This window comes from Garra rufa, chromosome 21 (assembly GCF_049309525.1).
Source record: "Garra rufa chromosome 21, GarRuf1.0, whole genome shotgun sequence".
Lineage (NCBI taxonomy): Eukaryota > Metazoa > Chordata > Actinopteri > Cypriniformes > Cyprinidae > Garra > Garra rufa.
In genome coordinates this window covers 8,356,995-8,378,703 of record NC_133381.1, presented here as the reverse complement: position 1 = coordinate 8,378,703, position 21,709 = coordinate 8,356,995, and the positions used below count along the sequence as shown (strand labels likewise).

The following is a 21,709-nucleotide window of genomic DNA, read 5'->3' as shown; positions in this document are numbered from 1 at the left end:
AGGCGACGAAGAGTTTCCCCCCTTCAGCAAGTGAATTCACCTCTTCGTTTCGACTTTTATTCTATTTTTGCTCAGGTCAGTTTTTAATCTTCTATTTCCTTATGTTTAGCTCATTACTCATACGTGTCAGTCATAAATACCTTTATATGTGGCGATGACTGAGTTTCGGTGGCTTTAACTTGTGTTTAAATTGATGATAATGTAGCATTTGTGTTGTGTTTTTCCCCCTGTTGACTCGGTTTGGCATATGCTGAGCGGAACTAGCATTTAAACACCCCCAAAACAGTACACACGTCCCTTTATAGAGTCTAAATGACTTATTTTTGATGATTTATTGAGTATGCATGTGTATTTAAGTTCGTGTGATCGTTTAAGTACTCCTATTTTTTTCCTTCCCTAAAGAGCAGATGTATGTGATGGCGTTTCTGTCAGTTAGCTTTAGTGCTAATGAGGATAGACGCCTCAATATTACATCTATTATTTTGAGTCATTTTTTTTTTCATTATTATATTTTTTTGCGTTTTCAGTGGCGTCTTTTTAGAAGTGTGTAAATATCTGCAAATTGCATATGTTTAACTTGTGGTCTTAAATTAATAACTTTCTTGTTTAATTAATACATTTATTGGTGCAATGGCCTGTTCCTGGCTTCAGGTTTATTTTTATTCCTTTAGTAAAGTTTATCTTCCATTGTGGAGAGTTTTAAGCTACTTCAGATGTACAGAGTTGCAATGGATCTTGTTGCACTACCAGTCAAAAGTTTTTGGACAGTAGGATTCTTAATGTTTCTTCTGCTCACCAAGCATGCATTTATTTGGCCCTAAGTACAGCAAAAACAGTACAATTTTGAAATATTTTTACTATTTAAAATAACCGCTTTTTATTTATATATTTTTTTAAATGTAATTTATTCCTGTCATTTCAAAGCTAAATTTTTAGAATCATTAATCCAGTCTTCAGTATCACATGATCCTTCAGAATTTTTTTTTTTTTAGAATTTTTTGATGAATAGAGTTCAGAAGAACAGCATTTATCTGATGTAAGATTCTTTTGTAACATTATCAATGTCATTATCACCACTTTTAACAAAAGTGTCAACTTAAAGCATCATTGCTAAATAAGTGTTAATTTCTGTAATTCTTTGTCCAAAAAAAAAATATACTGACTCCAAGGTTTTGAATGATATAGTGTATAATGTTACAAAAGCTTTTTATTTCAGATCAATGCTGATCTTTCTATTCATCAAAAATTTGGAAAAAATGGTTATGAACTTTTAAATATTGATTATAATAATAATAAATGTTTCTTGAACAGCAAATCGCCATATTAGAATGATTTCTGAAGGATCAAGTGACACTGAAGACTGAAGTAATGATGCTGAAAATGTAGCTTTGATCACAGGAATACATTTATTTTTAAAATGCATTCAAATAGAAAGCAGTTATTTTAAATAGTAAAAATATTTAATCAAATAAATGCAAGCTTGGTGAGCTTGTGAGTCCTTTAGAAATCTTGCTGTTCAAAAACTTTTGACTGGTAGTTTTTTTCTTTCCATTCAGTTACATTTGAAAAATCTTTGGCTATTGAAGTCTTTCATATTGCATACAAATGAGAATTTAAACAAACAAGACACCTCGTAAACTCTATTATAAGGATGTAACGACAAATTCATGCTGATTATGAGGATATAATTTTAAGGTTCTTGTTAAATAGTCATTTAACCCAAACACAACACACATCATGCTGTCCATGCGCATTAGTTGACCTGAGAAAACATGGCAAGTTGTTGGAGGTGAATGAGACGCTAAAAGAGCAAAAACATATAATGTTTAACTACTTGACTAGACATCTGAACTTTGCCCCAGCGTAAGGTGTTGACACCAGCACTTCAGTCTCACTTAATGCAGACAGTTTTTGACAGATAGATTAGGTAAATTAATTTGCTTATTAAATGCATTGTCTAAGTTAAAATTTACTTACAACTTTTGTATGTTATAGGCATTCATTGGTTATTAAACCCTTAGAAACATGATCTAAACTAAATCTTACTACTTTTGTAGTCTGTGCAAGTTTGCTGTCCTGAAGTCAAACTTTCAGCCAAATTTTGATTAGAGCCTAGCTTGTTTTTAACAGGTCAGTTGTTACCAACATTGGGCTGATCCGCAAGCCTTGTTTTTCCATATTGGGGGAGGTGGAACGAGCGTTTTGAAGCTCTACAGTTTTGGTAATTGCAGATCAGGAGTGCAAAGAGTGGCTTTTATCTCTGCTGGTCAGCTGTTATGCGGCATGTCAAAACCAGGCCATACATCCCGTTAAAGATGTGATAAATGTCCTCATGCTTGTTTGTCAGATGATGAAGATGTGGTGGTGGAGTAGTATCTTTTGCGGTCGCGACAACTTTCTACTGTCCTTTTGTTATCCACTAACCTTGTTTTCACAGATTGATGTGGATTTACTCTTTCAGATCACTTTGTTTTAGGTCTAGGTGTCATGTTTTTTCTTCTGGAAGATTTTCTTCTGGGGGCAGCCGTGGCCTAATGGTTAGAGAGTCGGGCTTGTAACCCAAAGGTTACGGGTTCGAGTCTCAGGTCCGGCAGGGATTGTAGGTGGGGGGAGTGAATGTACAGCACTCTCTTCACCCTCAATACCACGACTGAGGTGAGTCCCTTGAGCAAGGCACCGAACCCCCAACTGCTCCCCGGGCGCCGCAGCAATGGCTGCCCACTGCTCCGGGTCTGTGTTCACGGTGTGTGTGCACTTGGATGGGTTAAATGCAGAGCACAAATTCCTAGTATGGGTCACCATACTTGGCCTCACGTCACCTCCTTAATTTTTTACATTTTTTTTAAGATCTTTAAATTTAGGTTTCAGTCATGTCCTTACTAGTAAGGAGTTGATGTGATACAGAGGCATATCATAATTGATAATGATTACATACAAATGAAGTTTTCAGTGTTTTGACAAAAACACTGAAAGTGAGTGTTTTGTTTTAGTTGTGCCACAGAAATCTAGAAATCATATAGACTTGGTCCATTTCTAATGAGGAGTTCAACAGTTACTCTTATCGGGCCAATCAAGAGCTTGGTTTATTTGGCAGGCATTTTAAGTTTATTTGGCAAGCGTAAGTATTGATTTCAGCAACTGGTGTCATGTTGAAACATGCAGAATTGCAGCAGCCCTCTTTTGATGGTGCTTTTCTGTCTCTGCTGTATGAAATGCAGTGAGAATATACCTAGTTAAGTGAGCACTTCATAAAACACAAATGAGCCAGACCACCTGTTTGAGCTCTCGTGAGGGAAGTCTGACAACTGGACTGCTTGCACAGCTTTAGAAAACCTGTTTTGCCACTCGGCCTGGAGTCATGTGGCAGACTAAAGGGAAGTGCGAAGCAGAAAGGTGTACCTTACCTCACTCTGAAAACCACTGAAAGCTTTTATACAAACCTCTCGCAGGGTAGAAATACCCAGCAGGTTGGGACAAGCTTTTGTCTTGAACATAGGCAGGTCTGCAGTGTAGTATGTGGTTGGGATTGCATTGCCCCCTTTGGAATTGGGGTTTAGTGTGTTTTTCATCAAGTCTGAAATGCTTTGAAGTATTTGTGTGGCGAAATTGTGCCGTGTCTGACAAACTCGCCATTATTTGGGCGGCATGTGAAATCCAGAGCCTTTGTTTTCCACGATTATTAATTCAGTCTTAATGCATGCAGGTTTTCCGTCAACCCCTGACCAAGTCTTTTTGTTTTGGATATATTTTTTGGGGTCTAAAACACACATTTAAAATTCAGCCAGTGACTTGCCTGAATGACTAATGGACTGAATAATTGGGCTGCTCTTTTTTAGATTTACAATGATTTACAATGGCAAAATCCAATTTAACAAGCTGATCTCATTTGGTTGGTTTTGTGTAAATGGACAGTATCGTATTAGTCATTGAAAATGTTTTTTTTTTTTTTTTTTGTAATTGGGTGATGGACTTTTACCGACATGTGGTTTCTGTAAGATACCATTCAACATTAGGCATATTTTAGTTTTGCGCTTTTTATATTTCTTTGAAAAAGTACTTTATTAAAATTTTTCAAATTTTATTTTTTATTCTACAGAATTGGTCCAAAATGCTGCATAAAAACAGTTATAAAGTATTTAAGTATTCAAATCTAAGATGTTTAATAAGACCACAATAATACTTAAAAAAATATACATATTTCAATTGGGAGGTGGCTGTCTAGAACCCTAACCCCTAAATTTGAACACATGAAAATTTTATTGAAATCATTTTTGTATTTTTTTTTTCCGTCGTTGTTTTTAAAAGTTGTTTTTTGATTCTTTAAAAAAGTGAAATTCCAAAAATAAAATAAATTCTATTTTCGTTAATTATGAAACTTTATGTGAAAAAATGTGTCCCGAATTTTCATGTCACTACCGAAACAGTCTGTTTTAAGTCCATTAGCTGAGACTGATAACTACACTCCTACATTTATGATTAGGAAATATTTGTCACTCTCTCCCATATCTACATAGTGAGTAGATGGGTTTCATCATTCTGAGGCAGATGTTTAAAAGTATGAAAAATCTGTAACCATTTTTCTGTAATTAAACACTTTTTTTTGGAAGTTATTCTATAACATTTAGTTTTCTGTGCTAGCTGACCATGTGCTGATTAGCATCTTTGAGCTAGGTTCAAAAGTATCTAAAATTATCACTACCGAAGCATTTGATGAAGTTTCCGAACAGTCACAACCAAAAATGTCATAATTGTTTCTGTAGTGACAAAAGGGAACACGTAATCCTCATATTTGGGGGAAATAAACACAATTTTAGTACAGTTATGCTTTTTGTATTGGAGTATGTTTTAGTAGTATTTTAGTATGCAAGGTAAAATTCTGTAATGTGCTACCAAAGCATTACTGTTATTACTGAGTCTTTAAATGTGCTGTCACGACCAAAACATGGGATGTTTTGCCAAAAAACTGAATTATCAGCTAAGATGTTATGATAGTTTTTGCTTCAATGTATAGTCAAACTAATAAATCCTTAACTTTTGAAATCAGAATGAGTTTTTGCCTTTTATAAATGAACATTGGGTTCAAAATGCAAAAATACAACAAATCTAATAAATTACACTTAAAATATATTTAAAAAAATAATTATTAATTTACCTTTGAAAAATAAAATGAGTAAAATGGCAAAAAATATATTTATAATGTAGATGCAAGCAAATTTTTAATATGCCAGTATAACCATTCTAATTAAATTATATATTACTGTGTTTCAGTTGTGACAAATTTGGGGAGAGGACAAATATTCCAAAACTTTCTAAAAACACAATATCAGAATTACCTGCACAATTACTAGAAATGTGTAGAAATATCCGAAACCTTGGACATTTTAAAATTTGCATACATACAGATTGTTTAAGACGTTTCCAACTCTGAATTTGGACCAATTCTGTAGAATGACTTGAACATTTTTCCCAAAATCAATTTTAAAAATAAAAAGATAAAAGAAATTAGTGTCTTATAAATCATCAGAAGTGATGGTAAAAACATTTATAATGTTACAAAAATTCTGTTTTCAGCTTTCTATTCAGCAGTGAATCCAAAAAAGGAGAAACAACAAAAAAGTGTCCACAAAATGTTAAGCAACTGTTTTCAACATGAATGGCAGTAAGAAATGTTTTTGAGCAGCATATTAGAATGGTTTCTGAAGGATCATGTGACACTAAAGACTAAAGTAATGATCCTGAAAATTCCGCTTTGCCTTCACAGGAATAAATCATATTTTAAACATTATTAAAACAGAAAAGTTATATTAAATTGAAATGACATTTGATTATTTTCCTTTTTTTGCAGTGTTTTTTTGTTCAAACAAATGGAGCCTTTATGAATACAAACGCAGACTTCTTACAAATATCAAATTTTTCCAACCCCAACCTTTGATTGTAGTTTATATAAAAATACAATTAGTTGTGTTGTTTTTTTTTTGACTTATCCATCATACACAAGCTCACTTGTACTTTTTGAGTACTTTTTGTTCATGCTAAACTCACATTCCGCAGGGAAGGCCTCATTGCAGACAGTCTGTCGATTCCTACTAAGAACATTAGCGTAGCTGGCACACCTTCTTAATGAGATCATACGGCTGTGTTCACATGTCTGCTCATTACAGACGTTTATGACACTGGGTGATTTAATAGGAGAGCGAGAGAGAAGACAGATAGCAGTTACAATGGCAACAAATTTGTCTCGGAAAGCCAACTGCACAAGGTGTGTTCGACGTATCAGGTTTCAGCAGGCGCAGAGTGTTCAAAGGCCTGGTTTTGTTTGAGGTCATGCAATGAATGTATATTGGTGCTGTATTTTTATGCAGCTTGTCCTGGCTGGTTGCGTTGGGTTGGGCTGTTGATATGCTTGTTGACCTGACCTAGCTATTCCTAGTATGGTGTCAGAGTAGCAGCGTAGTATTTGGCAACAGGATGATTGCACATGCACACACCCTTATCGTGGACGGTCGCTCAAAGTGCCACAGAAGCAATCACAGAGCGAGTGTGAACTTATATTGAGATATGGAATTCAGAACCAAAGCTGTTGGGAAATCGGAGGCTCTACAGGTGGTTGTTGAGATGTCTTCATTAGGGACTTTGAGGCAGATTGATTTGTCTTTGTTGTTAGCTTGATGAACTACTGTTGACCTCTTTCAAAGGAGTTCATCTGCTGAGTTGGTTCTCAGACTATAAGATAAAGCTTTTGGATATCATATGCAAACATTGAACATGGGTACACAAGTCTGTTTTGGAACAAACACTCATTTGTCATGATAATCTTATGTTAAAATGACTTTGGAGATTCAATATTATATATAATGCTTTCGCATTTGTAAGCAGTTTGGACATGCAAGTTTTATTATTGACTTCTAAGCTTACTGTTTATTAAATATTAAACGTCAGCGCATATATCAACATGTATTTGGGTCAGCACTCAAAACAACAGTGGACAAAGAGGGCAGAGATAATCGCAAGCTTGTTTGTGACTCAAAAACGTGCAGGAAGGGAACTTGAGAAGAAGGCAAATCATTGCACAATAGCTCCACCACAACCCATCTACAGCTCAGTTATGGGAAAGAAAACTCCCATGTGCTTTGATTTGAAAGCATACCAAATCAAATATAAAAGTGGATTCTGTCCATATGCCAAGTGCATTGAAAAATGCATTGACTTTCTTTGCTGGATTTGAAATAGAAAACCACAGAGTTTCTTCAGTGTTTCTGAAGAAGGGAAGTTGTAGTGAAGAACTGGTGGGAAGTGAATTTCAGTCTGCTATGGTGTATTTAAAAAAAAACAAAAAAAAAACAGCAATGCATACTTGTTTGCACTTGTTTTTTTTTTGTCCGTTTATATTTACAGAGGTCAAAAGTTTACACCTTGCAGAATCTACAAAATGTTAATTTTGTGATCAAAATAAGAGGGATTATACAAAATGCATGTTTTTTTGTGTTTAGTACTGACCTCCTGAATAACAGATTTCACATAAAAGATTTTTACATATACTCCACAAGAGAAGAAAATAGTGCATTTACATACACTTAAATCTTAATACTGTGTTGTTACCTGAATGCTCCACGGCTGATTTTTTTGTTGTTGTTTAGTGATAGTTGTTCCTGAGTGCCTTGTTTATCATGAACCGTTCAACTGCCCACTGTTCTTTAGAAAAATCCTTCAGGTCCCACAAATTCTTTGGTTTTTCAGCTTTTTTTGTGTATTTGAATCCTTTCTAACAATGACTGTATGATTTTAAGATCCATCTTTTCACACTGAAGACAACTAAGGCACTCATATGCAACTATTACAGAAGGTTCAAGCGCTTACTGATGCTCCAGAAGGAAAAATGATGCATTAATGATGCATTAAAATGTGTACATTTTTCATAATTTGCTTACATTTTTATTTAGTACTGCCCATTAGAAGCTACAGAAGATACTTGCATGTTTTCAAAAAGACAAAATAAGTTAAATTTACCCTAAACTTCTAATTCAGATTCCTCCGGCTTTTAATGCATTGTTTCCTTCTCAAGCATCATTGAGCATTTGAACATTCTGTAATAGTTGCATATGAGTCCCTCAGTTGTCCTCAGTGTGAAAAGATGGATCCAAAATCATAGTCATTGTTGGAAAAGGTTCAAATGCACAAAAAATGCTGAAGAAACTAAGAATTTGTGGGACCTGAAGGATTTTTCTGAAGAACAGCGGGCAGTTTAACTGTTCAGGTCAAACAAGGGACTTAGGAACAACTATCACTAAACACAAAAACCAAAGCTGTAGATCATTCAGGTAACAACACCGTATTAAGACTCAAGTGTATGTTAACGTTTGAGTGGACATTATTTTCTCTTGTGGACTTTATGTAGACATCTTTTATGTGAAATATCTTATTTAGGTCTGTACTAAATAAAAAAACCATGCATTTTGTATAATCCCTCTTATTTTTGTTATTTTGCAGATTCTGCAAGGTGTATGTAAACTTCCTCAAGACCTTAACTGTATTTATATGAATAGAATTGCACTGATATTACTTTTTACAACATAAGTATGTATACTGTTTACAAAATGCAAATTATCTGTATACTGAGAATAGCTGAACGACCGAATTTGCATGCTATGTGGAATACTGTATACCTCAGTGCAAAGCCATCAGCTTGATCATTTAATTACCTGTGATAAATGCATTGGGACTTTTATCAACCACAATTCACTCTCTCTCCACTTACAATTTGCTTAAACTGCAAATATGTTTGTAGTTTATGTTAAAAGTGGTTATATATCTAATTTAACCATGCAATGTAGAAAGATCATGCGACTCCAGTGTAACTTGCTATGCTTGTCTTTGCAAAATATACATGACATTCAGACATGACATGTACTTTTATCCCTTTGGTTTGGACCAAATGCTCCAAGATATTTTGGACAAACTCAAAGGCTCCTCTGTTTGAGAGAGCAGCTGAAAAGTCTTGGGTTTATACCGTGAGAGGTGCGTGGTCCTTTGATTTATGTCCTTGCGTTTTTTCAGGGCCTGAGATCTGGAAAGATCTATGAAAGCGATTGTAGCAGCTGGTCTGTTTTAGACGGTCTGGAAATGGTATTGTGTAAGCTTAGCAGCCGCCCCACCTCTCCTTTTGAATGAGTGCCATTGTTTTTGGAAAAGCGCAGGCAAGTTCAGGTAAAGGAAGTGCGATATGAGAAGTTCTCGGGCCTTTAAAGGACGTCGTACGTGCATTGTGTGTGTATTTCAGTGTGGCATTGTTTGTCTCATGTCTTGTTTTGCTTGCATGTAAAGTTTGTAAGGCACATGCACGCAGATTCTGCACTCTGACCCTGTTCTTCAGAGAAGGTCTGAAAGTATTGATTATCTTTGCCATTTATAGGCATGCAGGGATCTTGAATAGCCCATTGGCTCCTTATCAGACCTGCGTTTATTTCCTCCGGCAGGCGCACACGTGCTTGTAAGCGGAGCCCTACTGTCCCGGCCAATCACAGCTGCTTAGGTGAAATTCTGGAGGGTGTCAGTCAGACCAATAAAACCACGTGCTGTGCTGAAGACTGTGTACATACTATCTTCTGTAATGGAATACTGTGCAAATGTCGGAGCAGAGGAATTTACAATGCATTGACTTGTCGAATAGCTTGGATGCATGTGAGTAAACACAAAAGACATGCATGTACAAAACGGCCGCGCTCACTTGTTTGCAAAAACATTTGTGTTTTAAGGATCGTTTTTTGACACTGAGCAGCCTACGAGAAGACTTTCAGGCAGTTGCTCGGTTGTAAATGTGCCTCAGGAGCTGCATGAGCATGCTAGTACTCAGAACGCACAGATAGAAAGAGGAAATGAAGTTATCTCTGCTTTGTTTTGGCCTCTCCGTTGAGACCGTGTAATCTTGTCCTCGCTGGTGAGCTCAGCCAGTGTCCGTTGTATTAGTCAGTGTTTCATTGTGGGCTTATGGATGGGACGTGGGGATAATGTTTCAAAAACATCTTTTTTTCAAGCTTATCTGCGCTTCATGGGTGAAGTATCTCTTTGAAAACAAACTGCTTGGCTGCTTTTCTAGCCCCTGGAGAGGGAATGGGCATAAGAAATCCAGAGCCGTGTGTTGCGTTCAGCTTTACTTCACATGCACTTATCTGTGCTGTTTTATTCCTGTTTCATATTATGCCTGAGCTGTAATGAAATGGGAATTTTTAAAAGCAAATTATTTGGCTTGTCAGCGTTTTGTGTATTTGAACCCTTTCTACCAATGACTGTATGATTTTAAGATCCGTCTTTTTACACTGAGGACAACTGAGGCACTTATTTGCAACTATTACAGAAGGTTCAAACGCTCACTGATGCTCCAGAAGGAAAAATGATGCATTAAGAGCCAGGGGTGTAAACCTTTGGACAGAATGTGTACATTTTTCTTATTTTGCCTAAATATCATGTTTTATGTTGTTGTCGTCATTTATGTAGTACTGCCCTTCAGAAGCTACGGAAGATACTTGCATGTTTTTCAGAAGAAAAAAGTTAAATTTACCCTGATCTTTAAATTCAAAAAGTTTTCACCTGGGAATGGAAATTTTTAAAAGCATTCAACATGATATACTATTAGATTTACTGTAGCTTGTTTTTTTATGTAGTCTTATTTTTGTGCACTTTTGGATTAAATCTGAATTTCTTAACAAATTGCTCTGTGTCTGTGACCCATTTTCTTACCAATTTGTGTTATTCAAGCTTTCTCACATCAACGTTCTCCGTCTTTTATCTAGGTTTCTGTGTCTGTCTTTGTGATGTAGCCTAGTTATTTTAAAATTACACACTCGCAAGTGCTTGCTGCATACTGCATTGGCTATTTAAGTTAAACTGTGGTCACACTAGGCTTTGTGCATGCACAATTATGTTAGACACGTCACACAATCATATAAATTTGAGTTTTACCCACAAGGTCAAGCTGTGATGCATTGGTTAAATGTATTGTGGATATTTTCAGGTCACAGTTAACTAAACTTGAACTTTTAGTATAGTAGAAGACGTAACTTTCTGTCCCTCTGTGACCGTGACTTAATTCTTTTTGACATGAAATACTCCATAATTGCCATAAGACCCCATAATGCATCACAGCCATAACCACGCCATCTCTTTGGAATGTACAGTTTGATGTTCTGTTGAGGCACAGCATTTGTAGCCATTGCAAGTGGTTTAAAATTACCACTACAAATACTCAGGGTACTAGAGAATGTATAGATTACACACTTGTGTCAGAGTGTATTTTTGTTCACCACTAGTCAGAACCTGAAGCGATCATTGAGTGCATTTATATGTACAACATGATGCTGCTAACTTTCAAAAATCAGCTCATGAAAACCAGGTGCGAGAAAACATGTTTGTGCCAGATTTCGAAATCATCAGTGTTTTCTCTTATATTGGCATTAGAGTGGACAATGGGTCCAGATTGGGTTTTGCCTAAGACATTTATATTATCTACACAGTTATTAAGCATAATTGGTATAAAATTATGAAAAGGTTATGAAAACTTATTAGGGTTAGGTTAACCCTAACCACATATTATGAATACTGCAACAAGTAACATGAGAAGTGCTGGAGTAAAAGGTTCCAGAATTGATTAGAAAAGTACCAAATATGTGACCTTGGACCACAAAACCAGTCTTAAGTAGCACAGGTATGTTTGTAGCAATAGTCAACAATACATTTGTTTGGGTCAAAATTACAGATTTTTCTTTATGCCAAAAATCTTTAAGTAAAGATCATGTTCCATGAAGATATTTTGTAAATTTCCTACCCTAAATATGTCAACTTATTGATTTGTAATATGCATCGCTAAGAACTTCATGTGGACAACTTTAAAGGCGATTTTCTAAATATTTAGATTTTTTGCCCCCTCAGATTCCAGATTGTCAAATAGTTGTATCTTGACCAAATATTGTCCTTTCCTAACAAACCATACATTAATGGAAAGATTATTTATTTAGCTTTCATATTTCAAAAAAATGTACCCTTATGACTGGTTTTGTGGTCCAGGGTCACATATGAGCTAGTATAAAGATGTACATGAGACCACAGAAAGAGAACTGAGAGTGGTTAACGGTAAGTGTTTTAAAAGTTAACAGCGAGTCAAGTGCTCACGAAAGTCTTTTTAGATGTTTTCTGGTAGATAGATTCTGCTGTTCTAATGGACACTTTTACTGCTGGTAGAACTGCCCAACTGTACAAACCAATAAAAAATATCTGCAATAAATTTTAACTGTACTATAAAATGCTATAGTTGGTAGTAGGTTTATACTGTAAAGGTCTAATGTTTCAAAACTTTCCTTATATAGACTTTACAGAAGTTGGAAAGACAAACTGTTCTCAATTTCGTCCATCAATGTTGTTTTGCAGTGAGGCTGGAGTCCTGAACCCTTCTGTTGGGAGACGTCGCTCGAGCTGGAGGGAGGAGCCTAATGCCTCAGAAATGTGAAACTATCAGTTACTGCAACCCCACCCCTTACCGGGAAGCACGGTTACGAGCCTCCAATCCGCCATCAGTCTGGAGGTAATTAGTACTTACTGCACTCAAGCCTATACATGACATCACACATTTTGAGGGTAATTTGATGGTAATTCACTTGCATTTGTTTAGATGGGACGAATCCACTTTTCTGTGTTTCTGACGTTCGTCTCCAGGAAAACAATATGAACTCTTTCATCTGTTCATCGTCATGGATGTCCCCCTCCATCCAGGGTGTTGAACACGACAGCCAATGTTTTCATAACAAAAACTTTAGAGACACTTACAATGTAGATTTGGCATTAGTTTGGTGTTGAGCTGTGACAGCGAAAGAAAAGCATTGCTTTTAGCATATTGTGGGGTGGAGAAAAACAAGCTGTTCTGCGTGCGTTTAGCAAGATCCTGTTCCCATCTCGCCTTTAATTACCCCTCTGTTGTCTTCTCACTAAGCTACATGAGCTATAGACTGCGGCAACACATGTGGCGAAGTGTGCAGACCCAGATGCTCAGCCTTTTCTTCATGAAGAACAGAGTGTTACGACATAATTGGAGCAAAGTAGACTTCATAATCGTGACTTCATCCTTGTTCGCCCCCCCCCCTCCGTCCCCATCAGTTGGACAGGTCCTCTGGCAGGCCTCTTATAGAGGAAGTCTTGAGCGTTTACAAGAAGAGGGGAGCAAACAAATCTCTTGTTAACTGAAGCAGTGTGCTGATTTCGGTATGAGCTCACTTCATCCTTTGACATTACTCATTATGATGTTTCGCTTTTCACTTGTGGGTATTTGTTTTCTTTTTACATAATGCTGTTGTGCGCTTTTGCCCTCGAATTATCATTAGCTCACACATGTGTTTTGGCCCGTGGTCTCAAGGAAACTCTGAGTTGTGGGAGCGTTGAGGGCAAGGGCTGGGCGGCAGCTGTGTGTTGTTGCCAGGTTGTGTAATGGGTAAAAATCAGCATTCGAGCGCCAGATAGGAGCTGGCGTGCCTCCAGGATAATCATACTCCTGTCCAGCAATGGTGCTGCAGTGTGTTCCTCTGCAAATTGGGAGGTTCTTTAAAGATTTTGAAGTAATCGGTACAATTCCTAGCTCTCTTTTATGTGGTATTTTGTCATCCATCAAAATATAATTCAGATTACATGTTTAACCTTTGATGTTTATCGTTTCATGAACAAAGAAGGGAAGCTAGCTCCAACTCGAGCCATTACCTTCCTATATTCAGTGCTGATGTTTTAAATCAGACTACCTGGTCCTTTATGTCTGGTCAAATTAAGTCCAACCATTAAAGAGCAATTTTAATTTTATGCCAAAAATAATTAGGATTTTAAGTAAAGATCATGAAGATATGTTGTAAATTTCATACCATAAATATATCAAAAATGTATTTTTGATAAGTAATATGCATTACAAAGAACTTCGTTTGGACAACTTTATAAGTGATTTTCTCAATATTTAGATTTTTTTTTGCACCCTCAGATTTTAGATTTTCAAATGGCTAGAATCAAATAGAAACATTAAAGGATAGCCATGTTACAAACTGCAATGTAAACAGTTAATGCAAAGTTGTTTATCAAAAAGGTACATTATACATGCATTGTGAAAGCAAGTTTGTTTTGTTTTTGTTGTCGAAAGATGATAATGTGAAGAATCAGTGGTTAAAGTTCATTTTTTCCACGATACCGCGGCAATACAATATGTTGTGTGCTCGTCAATTTACAGAGGACTGCTTCTCTAATCTTAGCTTTTATCATCTTTGGCTCCTAATCTTATTTATTTGGGCTAACAAGCGTCTCCAAACCATAACCTGCAAGTATGATATGCTATGTCTACATTTTCAAGTGAGTGCTCAAAATATAATTTTTTTTGTGCTAATATGTGATGTATACCTAGTGCAGCTTTAGGTCTCCAGATAAACCACAATATTACTGTCTTACTGAAATAATTCGCTGTGAATCCAGTATTTCCTGAGAATGCGTCATTTAATGTAGACTGTCGTTATTTTAATTACTTAAAAAATAAAGAATATAACTAAGACATATTTGGGTTTACAAACTGCATTGTTTTATCAGTTAGTCACGTTAGCACTCTGCTTACGTATACACCATTATTGTTTTGTGTTTACAGTTTAGCAGCTAAAATTAGCTGTGGACACGATTCGCTTGCGTAAGTGTTAAACAATGTTTTTATGATATTATTTTAAGAACGGATTGAACTATATTATTGTTTTATGTAAAGGCGCATTATGGTTGGCAGGTTTTCACAACAAAACCCAGCCAATTTCTACTCAAAACTACCCCAATCGCGTTCGAGGGGGGCCCCGTTAAAAATCGCGTTCTGGGGTAAAATACTTTTTTATATATATATATATATATATATATATATATATACACGCATATATACGCGTTCCCCTGGTAAATTCACATTTAAATATGACGTTATTGGGGTCGCTTCAAACTGGTCAGATGGTAGGTTTGGCAAGCTGACCAATCAGAGCAGAGTAGGCTTATGGAGGGAAGGTTGCACATTGCACTCAAAGATGCTTTGTAAGAACTGTTATGAAATCAATAATAAATGACTCCATGTATAAATGTATATTCTATAACATTACAATGTTTTCTGACCTTAGATGCATTTAACATATGACTTGCTCTTTAAACCAGAGAATCTACTATATTTGAGCTTTGCTAACACAAAATTGGCAAGAACAGGAAGTCAGAGGCAGGGTTGTACCAGGAAATGTGAGTGTGCCCGTATCCATGGACAATCAAAGCCACTGTTGACTTGCCTTTTGTGTTGTCCCACTTTTTGTCTAAGACACCAGCTCAACAAAATGATTCTGACCTTACAGATTGGCCTATCCTGCTGTTTGCCACAAAGGAAGGCTGGCACAGAAGGAGATGTGCTGGTCTGTGCAAGCTTTCCAAGGACACACCAAATGGTATTCTCACTTGTCAATGGACATGCCACTTTCCATGTTTGCCATCCAATGAATGGCTGCAGCCAAGGCCCCCCCCCCCTTTTTTTTTTTGAGCGAGCAAGCGAGCCACCTCCCACTCTCACTTTGGCTCTGAAATAACCATCCACACTGTCCAAATGCCATCCCATGTCAGGTCACGTGAGAATCCCCAGCACCACTTTATCAGGTCTGAATCTGCCGTGGAAGAATGCCTTATATGCACTTGTGTCTGTGAGAGTTTAGTCCTCCCACACATAGATACTGCTATTGGCGGTGCCGCAGGCTTGTTTGTAGGGCAGCTGGGTCTGTGTCAGCTGAGTGCTTGTGTAAGAACCCAGCTGTGTCTGGACCTGGGTGGCTCTGCTCCCATTATGTCAGCCTAAGGGCCAGAGGGAACAGCTAGCCCTTGTGCTCACTGCGATACTTCTTCTGCGTGAAGAGTTATTTTCCATTTTGCACGTGCTGTACAATCACGTGTTAAAAACATTACTAAGAACCTGCTGTATTGATGGATACAGTTTCCGGCTCTAGATTCTTTTGTGCCATTTAATCTAGAGTTTTACAGCTAATGTGCATGAACAAAATAAGGTGGGCACATTACTTTTTGTGTAGATTTTTACTTGCTAGAGACATGTATCTTAAATCCAGTAATTCACCTACCATTTACTGTCACTCATCTGTTTCCAAACCTGAATCATTCTGTAAGGCTGGCCACACATTTGAAGATTTCAAGCCAGATTTTGAGTCTGATTTGCACCTCCAAGCAGTTGACCTATCTGTAAGCCCCTCCCCTCGAACGCGAATGAGCCAATGGCAGTTGAGTATCAGTTGCACAGGGACTGAAACTTGGACATCTTTAGATTTCTGGATGTTGTCATCTACGGTCACGATGACCGTAACATCCAAATTAATCTCTTTACCACCATATTTATTTTAAAATCTTTTATATGCCCATGACCTATTTAAGTCCCACTTAAATGCGCCTCGATGAGAGGTGGTCCATCTGTATCCAAAATTTATCAAAAACATATTGGGACAAGTTTTCACACTGACAGCTGTAAGACAGTTATCAACTGTTTGTTTGCCGAGGCAGCAACAATAACTAAGGGGGGCGGGGCTTACGATAGGTCTGTTGGGGGGCGTGGCTCAATTCGGGTCTTGTCACAAATTACTTTTTGTCCAAAATAAATCCTCAGTTGTGTGGTGTTATTACGATTATTTTACTGCTTCTGTTCACCTCAGAGGCCACACAATCCCAAATAGTAAAATTCTCTTGATCAGGCTGCTCCTGACATGATACCCACAATAGACAATAAGAGTGAGCAAGCGGATGTTGAATGATTCCGGGGTGGCCAACCCTGTTCCTGGAGATCTACCTACCTGCAGACTTTAGTTCCAGCCCTGCTCCAATACAGCTGTCCGTAATTATCAAGTGCTATCTAAGATTAATTAGTTAAACGTCAGTTGAAACTGTCCATAAGTCTGTGGTCTCCACCAGTTTTAAAATCGTTTAAGATTTAAAAATTGTCTAGTGTGTCCAAGGAAGAATATGTTGTTTTTGTCCATACAGGTACAAAATAAAGTGTAAAGTCGGCAACACCAAAGCTCCAAAAAAATATATCAAAAATATTTATTTATAAAACAACTTTCGCATAGCGTATGTAATATGTTGTTTTTTGTCCATACAGGTACAAAATGAAGTGTAAAGTCGGCAACTCCAAACTGATGAAGAGCCTGCGTGCTCGAAACGTTACATACGCTATGCGAAAGTTGTTTTATAAATAAATATTTTTGAGATTTTTTGGAGCTTTGGTATTGCCGACTTTACACTTTATTTTGTACTTGTTGCTTTTTAGTCGAGCACCCATTTGAGACTACTGTGCATGCTTTTGTTTCATTTTTCTTTTGTCCATACAGGGAAAGCATGTAGTAAACATGGGCGGTTAGACTACAGATCCCATTCAGCTCGTCCCATATTTGAAGTCTTCTAAAGCCATACAGTATGAACTTTGTGTAATTTGTATAAATGGACGTAAGTTCTACTGTACTGAAAGATTCCTTTAGGATGCTCATGCTACCTTGGAATAATCAAAAAGTGTTTTTACCCTTTTTAAGATTTATTCTTCCAGTTTCTCTTATCTGCCATTTAGTTTAGTGGAATACCTTGTATTTGTTTTGAAATTCTCTTTTATCCCTTTCTCTTAGGTTTACCACCATGCACCTCAAGCCATACCCCAAACCACAAGATAAAGAGATACATCGGGAATCTGTGCACGATGGAACAAGAGGCCTCCATGCCGACCAGCAGGGAGTGCTCAGGAAAGAGTGGGGCGTTCGCCAGGCGTGTGGGCTCATGGCCTCATCTGGCAACGGCACAGCCAACCGGTGTCCCCTCAGTGTCATCTCCACCAACACTCTCCGATGTAGCAGTGTGAGCAGTGCACCAACTAGAGTCAGTGGAGCCCGCAAGACCAGAGCGTCCTCTGTCTCAACATTTACCAGTTCTTTAGTGCTGCTCTCACCTTCGACTGGTTTGGAGAATGAAGGCTCACTTCGGATCTATCAGGGAGAAGATGGCGAGGGATCTTTGGATATATGGGCTGTCATTAAACCTGGGAACACAAAAGAGAAAATCGCCATATTTGCATCTCAGAAGTGTGGCAGTACTTGCAGTAGTGTTATTAAGAACCCCTCAGAAACAGAAGCCATTGCTCCAGAGTTGCGGACTGTCTCTGTGAAAAACAAAGGCTGCTGGGATGGTGACTGGTCTGTGGCCAAGCGCAGGAGAAGGTCTGGCATTACAGACAAGTCGAAAACTATGGAACCATCTTCCCCCAAAACTGAAATACCGAAGGTATCTCAACAGGAGACTTTCAATGAGAACATCAGTCCTTGCAAAGGAGTTGCAGAGGATGCAATCAGGACAGAGGGGGAAGAAGACGAAAAGAGCATTTCTGTGGTGGAGATGGTGGCATACTTGGAGCAAAGAGCCAGCGACCAGCAGGTAAGCTCCAAAGTACCATCCTTGCGCAGCACCAGCACCATCACTCTATCCAAAGTCGGAACCATCCCTCAACCTGCAGAGCAGCAGTCCAAGGTGGCAGACAACCTAGAGGTCCAAGATGAGGAAGGTGAATCCGTTCGAGTTCTGGATATGGTGGCCAAGTTGGAGTCGCAGTGCCTGAATAGACAAGGCCTCCAAGGAGGAGACCTCTCTCGAAACAACAGCTTGCGGAGGAAGGTGGGGCGTGTGCTTCTGGCCGGGTCAGAACCTTACCCATTGCCATCACAACCGGTGGCACCTACAGTCCCTCAGGACTCCAGAGTTGAGAGTGTCCCACAACAACTGGATGGCGATTTAGACAAGCTGAGTTCCCCACCTATAGAGACCTTGCAATGTGGGCTTGACACCTGCGCCCTCAAGGAGGAAGAAAGGTCTACTATCTCAAGTCCTGAAATTAACACATCTGTTGAGACCGTGCAATCCTCACCAACCTCAGAGTGCAGTGAGGAACCGTTACCAGGCATGTTGTTCTTTGCCAAATCTTCTCCTCAGCCTCCATCAAAGAGCAGATCCCAGAACAAAGAGCCTTCTCACATCCAGGTCCTTGAGCCTTCTGTGGACACTGTAGTGTCTCTCAGAGAGGAGAGCAAGGATGGACTTGTGGGTGACCAAAATCATCAAAACTTACTTAGTCAGGAGCCTGTGCCTTTTCCATTACGCCGCCTAGTGTCTCACGAATTCCTAGAAACTCGCTTCAAGATCCAGCTGCTTCTGGAGCCTCAGCAGTACATGGCTTTCCTGCCGCACCACATCATTGTAAAGATCTTCTGCTTGCTGCCTACCGAGAGCCTGGCTGCCCTCAAGTGCACCTGCCATTACTTTAAATTTATCATCGAGAGTTACGACGTACGGCCGGCGGACTCTCGCTGGGTGAGCGACCCACGCTACAAAGACGATCCCTGCAAGCAGTGCAAAAGGCGGTATGACCGCGGTGACGTTTCGCTCTGCCGTTGGCACCATAAGCCCTACTGCCAGGCGCTGCCGTATGGCCCGGGCTACTGGATGTGCTGCCGCAGGTCTCACAAAGACACACCCGGTTGTAACGTGGGACTTCACGACAACCGATGGGTCCCTGCCTTTCATAGCATCAACATGCCAATTTACAAGAAAAGCAGGGACGCTGATGAGGATCTGTAGTGTGCCAGAAAAACGGGCTGAGAGTAACTAGTGTGAATGGGCTGTGTGTTTCCTGTTGCCAATGAGCATGTGCGCTTTTGATGTAGGTTGCTGAAACTAATCCGAAATTGCTGGGTCTTTGAACTTCTACTCTGCCAGTCAGTTACCAATTCCCCTGTCGAAAACCCTCCTCAGGTCCTTAATGTTGGTCTGCACTTTAACCTTTAAAGATTGAATTTTGCAGAGTTCTATCTGGGTACTGCTTGATGATTTTTACTTCGAGTAAGCATTAATGACTAACTTATTTTTTCAATCTACCCTCCGTTCTTTTTCTGTGCTTCGTAACACACCCTGACTGTATTTCCTGCACTGATGTTAAACGTTTTCGAGCATTACACTTCTTGCCTACGTGATTAACTCATTGGTCAGTAGGGAAATCTTAAACAAGGGCACAATGAGTTATTGACACACATGCTCTTATTATCATCTCGTAGTACCGCTAAAAAGTCCTGGGATGTTAGGTGGCGAAGTGACTTCGCGACTTGATGGGATTGACTTTTTGAGATTTGTTCTGAGCCCAGATGTTTACATTGTACATAGCACAGAATCCTATATATCATAACAGGGTGATGAATGATGGCACGAGTGTGGCGTGAAATGCATTTAATCTTAATATGGGGTAAAATGCCTTGTTCTTTTTATGCTAACTTTTTGTGTATATAGATATCTATTTGAAATGGTCACACTTGTTCTGCAGTGGGTCTCTTGTGATAAACCCTTGTGAACAGGTAGTGCATATTCTCAAATTTTAAGTATTGATATCCCTTGTATGATGTATTGTTTCTTGACAGGAAACATTTGAATGTGGGAAGAGAGTTTCTCTCATCTTGACAGTGACTAACTGAACACCATCTGAAAAAAGAAAAAATTCATTGCAATATACTGTTTTCCAAAGTGTGTCAGATTTTTAAAAACTATTGTTAATGACATTGCTGTGCTCTGCCTATTAAGGCATTTTACTTCAATAAAGTATATCTTGAAGAATTTGTAACCAATGTTCTGCTTTCTCTCGTTCTTTGCCTTGCTTATATGCTTACACTGCTTGAGTCCAGCATACTTGTATTAACCAGTTCATTTATAGCTTTCCCTTTAGATTAGTGTAAGAAGGGTTTGGTTAATTACAAGCTGATTGGTTTTCTTTTTGGACGTTGTCTTTGGGGTAGAACATTTGAATAAATCATTCATTACTAGGCTTTCATTTCCAAACTTCCATTAGCTTTTATTTTGGTTCTTATGTTTCAAGCTATGACTGAGTGGAAGATCTCTTTCTGAGAAATAAAAAGTGTGGTTTTCAATGGAGAATAAGTGGGTCAGATCTTGGATTTAAGTTGGCTGGCAGTAAATTGTTTATAAAACTCACTGCCTACAATTAAATCATGATTTTAAAAAAATCTTCGATATTAGACCTAATCCTAGCTTTTCTGACATAGTGGTCATGAGCATACTAATGCATGGTGGTATAAGTTTCAGTTTTACATTAAAGTTTTGTTACCAATGCCATAGTAGAAACAGATGTGACCCTGGACCACAAAAACAGTTGTAAGTCGCACAGGTATATTTGTAGCAATAGCTAACAATGCATTGTGCGGGTCAAAATTATTGATTTTTCTTTCATGCCACAAAATCAATCGGATATTAGGTAAAGATTTTCCATGAAGATATTTTGTAAAATGAAATGAAAACGTTTTTTTTTTTTCTTCGTAATAGGCATTTGGGCAACTTGAGAGGTGATTTTCTCAATATTTCTTTCTTTCTTTTTTTTTTTTTTTGCACCCTCAGATTCCAGATTTTCAAATAGTTGTATCTCAGCCAAATATTGTTATATCCTAACAAACCATACACCAATGGAATGCTTATTTAGCTCACTCATGAGTATGATGTTCTACAAAAGAAAATCTCTTGTAGGAAGAGTAGTATTCAGCTGGTCTCAACATAGTGGCCAATATTTCTTTGTAAAATGCAAAATATTGATCATACTGATTTTAAA

At 38.2% G+C, this 21,709-nt stretch overlaps 1 protein-coding gene across 2 annotated transcripts in view; it reads left to right on the top strand.

The window, feature by feature from the left end:
- Positions 1 to 20,717, top strand: part of LOC141295677 (F-box only protein 34-like) — a 112,577-nt gene extending 91,860 nt beyond the window's left edge. The window contains exons 1-3 of one of the 2 annotated variants that reach the window (XM_073826934.1): positions 9,584 to 9,678; positions 12,418 to 12,571; positions 17,688 to 20,717. In XM_073826934.1, the coding sequence (XP_073683035.1) occupies positions 12,480 to 12,571; positions 17,688 to 19,683 (2,088 nt within the window). In that variant the 5' untranslated portion in view covers positions 9,584 to 9,678; positions 12,418 to 12,479 and the 3' untranslated portion in view covers positions 19,684 to 20,717. Of the gene's footprint in view, positions 1 to 9,583; positions 9,679 to 12,417; positions 12,572 to 17,687 lie in introns of those variants that run through there. The other variant, XM_073826933.1, reaches the window with a different exon arrangement.
- Positions 20,718 to 21,709: the final 992 nt, after the last annotated feature.